At 42.1% G+C, this 8,861-nt stretch overlaps 1 protein-coding gene across 12 annotated transcripts in view; it reads right to left on the bottom strand.

Annotated features, from left to right (window-relative positions):
• Window positions 1-651: 651 nt before the first annotated feature.
• GAPVD1 (GTPase activating protein and VPS9 domains 1) overlaps window positions 652-8,861 on the bottom strand; it is a 101,951-nt gene continuing 93,741 nt past the window's right edge. For all 12 annotated transcript variants that reach the window (XM_032165130.1, XM_032165133.1, XM_032165136.1 and 9 more), the window contains 3 exons: window positions 6,460-6,532; window positions 4,927-5,124; window positions 652-3,052 (listed from right to left, as the gene is read on the bottom strand). In XM_032165130.1, the coding sequence (XP_032021021.1) occupies window positions 2,912-3,052; window positions 4,927-5,124; window positions 6,460-6,532 (412 nt within the window). In that variant the 3' untranslated portion in view covers window positions 652-2,911. The remainder of the gene's footprint in view (window positions 3,053-4,926; window positions 5,125-6,459; window positions 6,533-8,861) is intronic.

Genomic DNA, 8,861 nt, shown 5'->3' with positions numbered 1-8,861 from the left:
ACTGTGTCTCAAAAAAAATTAAAATATAATTTTGTAAGTAAAGACAATCTTCAACTTGTATTTCTATTACTTCTAAAAGCAGAATATTAATACAAAATGCAAACTTGATTTTTCTTTTCCTCAGAGAAAATCCTACAAGATTTCAGGGGAGCTGAGCCAACTCTCTCTCCATTTAATATCCACTTTATAAATTCTATGTAATAACTGGTGGCTACTGAATGTTTCCTGGGCTGATTTTGCACGTTTACACTAATCTTTCATGTAAAATAAATACTGGAAGGCGGTGGAGGAAGAAACATTTGGGGAACAACTATTCCTCTTCTCTGGAAAAAAAAAAAAAAATCAAATCACTCCCCATCTCACGTACCTGTCAAGAAATCAAACAGTGATGGTTAATGCCGAAGTAGTCCTTGCTCCTGACAGGATTTTCAGAGGAAATCTTAGCTGCCCCTGCAACAGCTGTGCTGTGCTCCTCCGCCAGCTGCGGAGTCATGAGCACCCGAACCCATTTCAGAGGTGTCACAGATGCCAAATCTCTGGGGGTCTACCCTCAGCCCTGGCTCCAACACAGCACAGCCCTATCTCCTGCCTCCAGTGTAGGCCTTCACCCCAATCCCACCACCTTCTCTTCCACAGAAAAGAGCCCCGATGCAATGTCCACATCTTCATATTTATTTCCACAGTGTTAACATGGAATAGACTTAGCAACCATTGTATAGAAAAAAAAAATCTCTCATTGGTTTATGAGTTAAATCCTGTAACAATGAATTTCAACCATTCGAAGTCTTCTGCTGCTTAACATTTACTGAATCAAAGGCTGAAGTAAATGGACTCCCATCTAGGTCTCAGAAATCACACAGCTGGCCTCGTGATGTATTTACGACGGGATTTAACTTCTAATACAAGGCAAGTTTGACAGTTACAGCCAATGAAGTGCACGACTCTGTACATGGATTTCTTGACCTAACACTCGAAAGGACATTTCATAGTACTAGTTTAATTCTGATCTCTCTCTAGAAGGCAGAAACCACATCCCACACTCCTATGCAATTTGTTATTTTGGTATTGTAAAGTAAATGAATAAGAAGGGGTGGAGGCATAAAGAAAATCTAGTTTCTGGCTGGGCACGGTGGCTCACGCTTGCAATCCCAGCACTTTGGGAGGCCAAGGCAGGTGGATCACGAGGTCAGGAGATCGAGGATCATCCTGGCCAACATGGTGAAACCCCGTTTCTACTAAAAATACAAAAATTAGCTGGGCGTGGTGATGCGTGCCTGTTGTCCTAGCTACTCAGGAGGCTGAGGCAGGCAAATCACTTGAATTGGGAGGTGGAGGTTGCAGTGAGCCAAGATCGAGCCATTGCACTCCAGCCTGGGCGACAGGGTGAGACTCTGTCTCAAAAAAATAAAATAAAATAAAAACAAAGAAAAAAAATAAAATCGTTAGGCATTCCCAGACACAAAGATCTCAGAGACAGACAGCAGAGAGCCTCTGTATTCATCTGCCCGAGGCTGTTTGTCACAGTTCCCTTAAAAGATGCCTGGAAATGCTCCCAACAACAAGGGACTCAAGTATGGGGCTGAGTTGGTTATAAAAGCAGCTCAATGTGTTTAGGAAACACACAAAGTGAAACCAGACAGTGATGGCCCACGTACAAGACTTGTGCTTGAAGCTTTGGTGTGCCTCCATGGCCAATTTTTCAGGCACCAAAACCCATTCCTGATTAATATTGATATACAATGCAAATCAAACTATGAAAACACAGACTTTTTTTCAGAAGAGGGAAATAAAGGCACAGAAACCTGCCAAAATAGATTATTTTTTTCCGTAAGAATAGTATGGTTGATTAAAATAGTTTATCACTAGTAAAACTTGTATCACTAGAGCAGACAATACAAATTAGTTTTTTTAAAAATGACATTCACTGAATTCTTGGTCTGTGCATTCAATGTGAATAATCATCAAAAATATATTACAATTAAAGGTTTGTAAGGAGCTCTGTCTGGGATTTCTGCAGTATATTATTTCAGAGGAGAAGAACCACCATAAAGTATGAGCTATCCACTGTTCCTTTTTACGTCATGTATGGTAATCAGTCTATCTCCTAATGCAGGCTCACAAACTTCCACGGTGAGATGTCTAAGTGACTTAGTGACTTTCACACTCATTAAAGGCAGCCCTGTCCATCAAACTCCATACCTAGAAAGTTCAATAAACTGTATTACATTTTAATAAATATTTCTGTGTACTTTTTGTTTTTTGCTTTTAAGCTCAGCTTAAATTTTGTCAAGGAAACCATTTCACAAGACAGTATGTCACAGCCTAATATCAGCAATAGTCCTTGTTTATTAGAATCTGCAGATGTCCATATTACATCAAATATAAATATATATTATATTTACATTTCCTTCTTAGCTTTTCAATTTAGGTGAGTGTATTTATAGATAATGCCACTAATGCACCACTATTATAATCCTCAGTGCAACTCATATCTTCTTTCCATTAGATGCACATTAATGTAAGACAGCATCTTAAAAGTGGGGTACTGTTCTTTTTTAAAATAAAAGGAAAGAAAGGGTATCCAAGAATGGAGGTCTAGAAATTTTCTAAGAGATTTTTGTTTTGTTTTTTAATACTTAGAAATACTTGAAAAATGTGGTCCCTTTTTGTAGTATTAGTCTCTACTTGGGGACAAGAAAATAGAATATGCAACTCAGAAAGGAAAGAGCCCAAAGACGAGAGAACCTGTTGTTAGCTCATTAACCTGTTTAGTAAAGATCTGCTTTAAAATGCCTGATGCTGTACAATATTATACAAAAACAATCTTCAGCCTTCAAAGCAGCTGATGCGCCTTCTCAGAGATCTGTTTGTCTGATTAACAGTCTGCTGCCTTGGTGGGCCTTGGTCTTGGTCACTTTCGGTCATCGATGGTTTTAATGAATTCTACTGCTGCTGTGAACTGCATCCACCAATAGGACTCCTCTCCAGAGAGACAGCTAGCATAAAAGCTACTGATATACTGCACAGTAGACAGCAAACAGGGTGGATTTGCCTAGAGAAGTGAAAAATAAAAAAGAGTCAATTACTCAGATGTCACAGCTCTGCCAAAATCACGTAAGTGTTCGAATGTTCTTCTATGAAAGACATACCAATCCTTTTGAAAACAACCCCCAAGTTATTTTTTGGAAGTAATCTGTAAACCTTAGTTTCCATGAGTAGCAATAATATGTTGGAAAGGCAACTCAGGTTCTAATCTCAGCTAATCTATCTAGAGGTTTCTATCCTTGCAAGTCCTTAACCTCACTGGTTTCTAAGAAGGCTGAACTAATCTCTGTGGTCTTACTCAACATCCCAGGATTTCAGAATGTTAGATAACAAATAAATGCTGTAAGCAAACTGAGTTATATCTGATAAGTCCATGGAGAATAAGCTGAGAAAGAAAAAACTAGAAAAGATGTCATGCCCTCTGTTGCCAGAGGTAACAGAGGACATCTCCTGAATTTTTTTACCTTCTTCATGTGGTGAGAAAGGGCACAGGCTGTTAAATGGTTAAGAGGAAGAGCTAGGGCCTTTTCCTTAAAACTAGCTTAAACTGGCTCTACACAGGAACTAGATTTATCACCTGTGGAAGCCAGAAGAGCGATGGCCAACAGGAGGAGCTGTGACGGCCAACCCTATGGGTTTCTCCCTCCAAGCTAAGAGTTCAGGTTGTAGAAATATCACAACGCTAAGAAATAGTAAGATATATGTCACACACATTTTAGACAGCAACAGCTGGGCTGAGCTGACTGCAAAACACAAGTGATACGATCACTTAGTGGCTGTGTGCACCCAAACTACATGGTCACCCTCAAAATGTTCAAAATAAACCATTTAAATGATGAAACTTTAATTTTAAAGTCAACAAGAACTAGAGATGTCAGTACTTTTATACTACAATTACAAAATAAGAAGCTAAAAGAGGAAGGAGATTGGTAATTTTGGTAGCCTATATGACAAGTACTGCAAGGAATTCCATATTAAAGAAGACGGTAAAAGTATAATAAAAAGAACCTGCCCTCATCCATTCATTCAATAATTATATACTGAGCCCCAACCAAGAACTTCAGGCACTGCTTTTTTTTTTTTGAGATGGAGTCTCACTCTGTTGCCCAGGCTGGAGTGCAGCAGTGTGATCTCGGCTCACTACAAGCTCTGCCGCCCAGGTTCAAGTGATTCTCCTGCCTCAACCTCCCGAGTAGCTGCGATTACAGGAGCCTGTAATTTTTGTATTTTTAGTAGAGATGGGGTTTCACCATCTTGGCCAAGCTGGTCTTGAATTCCTGACCTCGTGATCCACCCTCCTCGGCCTCCCAAAGTGCTGGGATTACAAGCATGAGCCACCGCACCCGACCTAGGCACTGCTTTTTAGCTGAAAATGTTCATCTAGGAATCTAGTCCTCCCATCCTTTCTTTTGAAAACCCTAAGGTAAGAACAAATCTTGGCTGGGCATGGTGGCTCATGTCTATAATCCCAACACTTTAGGAGGCTGAGGCGGGCGAATCACTTGAGGCCAGCTGGAGACCACGAGACCAGCTTGGCCAACATGGCAAAACCCTGTCTCTAGTAAAAATGAAAAAAAATTCGCTGGGCATGGTGACACACGCCTGTAATCCCAGCTATTTGGGTGGCAGAGGCACTAGAATTGCTTGAACCCAGGAGATGGAGGTTGCAGTGGGCTGAGATCACACTACGGCACTCCAGCCTGGGCGACAGAGTGAGATTCTGTCTCAAAAGAACAAATCTTGACATTAGGCACTTTCTTTCTGAGTAACCCAGAGCTTGTGACTTGGAAAAGAACCAAGACATATATGGTTGTGTGAAGCCCTGTGCCACCTGCTCAGAATGCCACATAACTCCTTAACTGATAATAGTAAGGGGCCCACCTTTATCAATACAAACACCAACACAGGAACAAAGTCATCCGCTCCAGGGACAGAGTCCTCATTGGCCAGGCTCAGGAGGTTCATAATCGTAGAGCACATTCTCAGGATGCACTGCACTTTGTCCCGGGGGGTTTTATAAGCACTTATTGTCCTGATTTCTGACTGTGCAGATGGCCATGGTGCTTCTCGAAGATAAACCTAAGTGAAACCATAGACAATATACAGATTCTGAATCCAGTGGCAACCCTGCGCAGTGACTACCGCAACCTCTGTGTCACGAGGCAGAGGATAATGTGGTTGCTTTTTCCTCTCTTTGGTAAAATCATATTGCAGGCCCCTTTCCCCTTCACTGAAGATTGAAGCATAACTTTAAAACTTTTTTTTTTTTTTTTGAGACGGAGTCTCGCTCTGTCGCCCAGGCTGGAGTGCAGTGGCGCAATCTTGGCTCACTGCAAGCTCCGCCTCCTGGGTTCACGCCATTCTCCTGCCTCAGCCTCTCCAAGTAGCTGGGACTACAGGCGCCCGCCACCACACCCGGCTAATTTTTTTTTTGTATTTTTAGTAGAGACGGGGTTTCACCGTGGTCTCGATCTCCTGACCTCGTGATCCACCCACCTCGGCCTCCCAAAGTGCTGGAATTACAAGCGTGAGCCACTGCGCCCGGCCAACTTTAAAACTTTTAAATAAGTTGCTTTGCATTTTAAAATAGAGCAAACCAGATATCCATTAATAGAAAAAGGGCATTAAACAGCACAGAAGCTAGAATTCACAAAATTTCAAACCATTCTCTTTCTTAAATAGCTAGAATGGAACTTCTCTACATTTAGTAGCTGATTCCAGAAGTACAAACTACTAAAAGAGGGCTTTTCCTTAAAACTAGCTTAAACTGGCTCTACACAGGAACTAGATTTATCACATGTGATAAAAGAGGTTAATTTAAAAATATGTACCATTGTTGCAGTAATTCCAGAAATAACAGATTCAAAAAAACAATTTAAAATTTTATGCTAATTCATGTCTCATTAGTGGGGGTTGTAACAAAAGCAACCAGAAAGCTCAAATACCTGAAATTTTCATGTTTTCTTATTTTCTAAGAGATGTAGGACAGGTAAAAATGCTAATATCAATGACTAAAAGGTAATCTGAGATCACATGCAGACTCAATGACCTCTCCCGAGACAGCATATCTGACTCTTTGGAGTGCTATTAGCCTCCCGTTTCTTCAAAACATCTCTGTAGAAACCTGACTACAAAAGCACTGATGGAGAGGTACTGCCCCTGAGAGCAGGGCTGGCTTGAGAAGTGGCTTCAAGGAAGGGCTCCTCACAACTGGCTTTCTATTATTTCATACCAGGGAATTTTAATCCCTGAAAGCATCTTCAGGAACTTTGCAGTTAGACTGAATTACATAGAGTGAAAATGATGTTTTATATTTTATTGTATTTCAGTTCCTTGAAAATGTGGTAACATTATATGGTATAATAACACGCAGCATTTAGTTAACATTACCCATGCTATATAAACCTGTATTACCTCTGGTATCTGAAGAGCTCTGTGATTTGCAGTCACTACTTTAGACAATCTCTGGATATGTTCATGAAGAACTCTGAAAACCCCCCAAAATACACATGTAAATATTCATTTCAGAAAATACGGTACACAAACAGTCATCATTGATTTTTACAAAACACGTGGAACATGTTGACTAGATATGGATTACAGTTAGATATGGATTACAGTTAGAGTTGAGCCTCTTAGATAAGTATTCTTTCCAATCTGCTCAGAAATGCTGAGTGAGCCAAAGGGATGCAGGGAGGGGAGGGAGTCTTTCCTCTCTGGACCAGACAGCACTGCAAGGGAGAAAGGACAGGAGCCCTTAGTAGGAGCTGCTTGGACACATTATTTTGTAAAGCAGAGGAAAAGAAAGAGCGGGGTGGGGGGGCGGGAGTGAGAGGAAGTAGAAGGATCAAAAGCCAGAAACCAAAGATATTAATTACATGGAGAAGGGCCTCCACCATTCACCCAACCTTCCACTTTGTAGACGAAGAGAAGTAGGCTTAAAAAGGGAAAAGGCTTGCCTAAACTACACAGGTGTCAGTAGCAGGGGCTGAACCCAGCTTCCTGGCTGCTTGTGTTCCTTCCAATTCCTCTGTTGGCTTTCCACCCTCTATAAACCCCGCAGAAATGCCATGGAGGGTGGGGAAAAATAATCTCCTTCAAAGTTGCTATTTGTAGTCAATATGGTTTGAATGTCCCCATTCCTTATCCTATGCCTAAAGGCAAAAACGTGCTCTGGAGAGAAAATAGGCCCCATCTGGCATATTAAGCATAGAAGTCTGGGGTGGGTCAAACACTGTGAGACCATAAACAAATGAGGAAGGCAGATTGGAAGGATCCTAACCCATTTCACAGGAAAGTGAATTCTCTCAAATATCTATGCAACATCTGAAAATCTCCATGAAAAATATTTCATACAAACATAACCCACACCCCGAGGATCCTATTAAACGGACCCCTGGGAGTCAGGCGCAGTAAGCCACTGTCACTGTTAAGAAGCATGGTAACAACTTTAACATGGTTGAGGTCAGAAACAGGGTTATGAAGCAGTGCTCAAGAAAATACAGACGGCCGGGCAGGGTGGCTCATGCCTGTAACCCCAGTACTTCAGGAGGCCAAGATGGGCAGATCACTTGAGGTCAGGAGTTCGAGGCCAGCCTGGGCAACATGGTGAAAACCCATCTCTACTAAAAATACAAAAATTAGCTGGGCACGGTGCCATGTGCCTGTAATCCCAGCTACTCAGCAGGCTGAGGCAGGAGAACCGCTTGAACTTCGGAGGCGGAGGTTGCAGTGAGCTGAGATCGCCCCATTGCACTCCAGCCTGGGTGACAGAGCGAGACTATCTCAAAAAAAGGATAAAATACAGAGGAGGAAAAATAAAACTGCAAAATCTTCCCTAGTCTCTTTACCCAAAAATAATCACTATTACTATTCCAGGTTAATTTTTTCCAAGATTAATTTTTTTCTTTGTTTTTTTTTTTTTTAAGACAGAGCTTCGCTCTGTTGGCCAGGTTGGAGTGCAGTGGTGTGATCTCGGCTCTCTGCAACCTCTGCCTCCTGGGTTCAAGCAATCCTCCTGCTACAGCCTCCTGAGTAGCTGGCATGACAGATGTGAGCCACCATACCTGGCTAATTTTTGTATTTTTAGTAGACACGGTTTCACCATGTTGGCCAGGCTGGTCTCCAACTCCTGACCCTCAGGTGATCCACCTGCCTCGGCCTCCCAAAGTGATGGGATTACAGGCATATGCCACTGCGCCCAGCCAGGATTAATATTTTTAAACAGCTTTATTGAGATATAACTCATAAGCCATATAATTCCAGGCATTTTCTGGTATTCAAATACTTAACTGTTCATTCTCTCTCTCTCTCTCTTTTTTTTTCAGACAGAGTCTCACTCTGTTGCCTAGGCTGGAGTGCAGTGGCGCAATCTCAGCTCACTGCAACCTCTGCCTCTTGTGTTCAAGTGATCCTCCCTATTCAGCCTCCTGAGCAGCTGGGACTATAGACGCATGCCACCACACCCAGCTAATTTTTGTATTTTTAGTAGAGATGGGCTTTCATCATGTTGGCCAGGCTGGTCTCGAACTCCTGACCTCAGGTGATCCACCTGCCTTGGCCTCCCAAAGTGCTGCAATTACAAGTGTGAGCCATGACGCCCGACCAACTGTTCATTCTTAATAAATATATAATGAGCATATATTAGAAGCCAACCACTGTGCCTGGTGCTGTTAGAATGGTTAATAAAAGCATTATTTCCTGGTCTCGCAGAGGGAATAAGCCAGTGTGGAGAGGACATTCATCAAACGATCACACAAACCAGTGATTAAGAACAGGGGAGAAGCCAGGCATGGTGGCTCATGCCCTGTTATCCC

This window comes from Hylobates moloch, unplaced genomic scaffold, assembly GCF_009828535.3.
Source record: "Hylobates moloch isolate HMO894 unplaced genomic scaffold, HMol_V3 SCAFFOLD_10, whole genome shotgun sequence".
Classification (NCBI taxonomy): domain Eukaryota; kingdom Metazoa; phylum Chordata; class Mammalia; order Primates; family Hylobatidae; genus Hylobates; species Hylobates moloch.
Note: the sequence above shows the minus strand (reverse complement) of the source record. Positions and strands in the feature narration are given on the sequence as shown.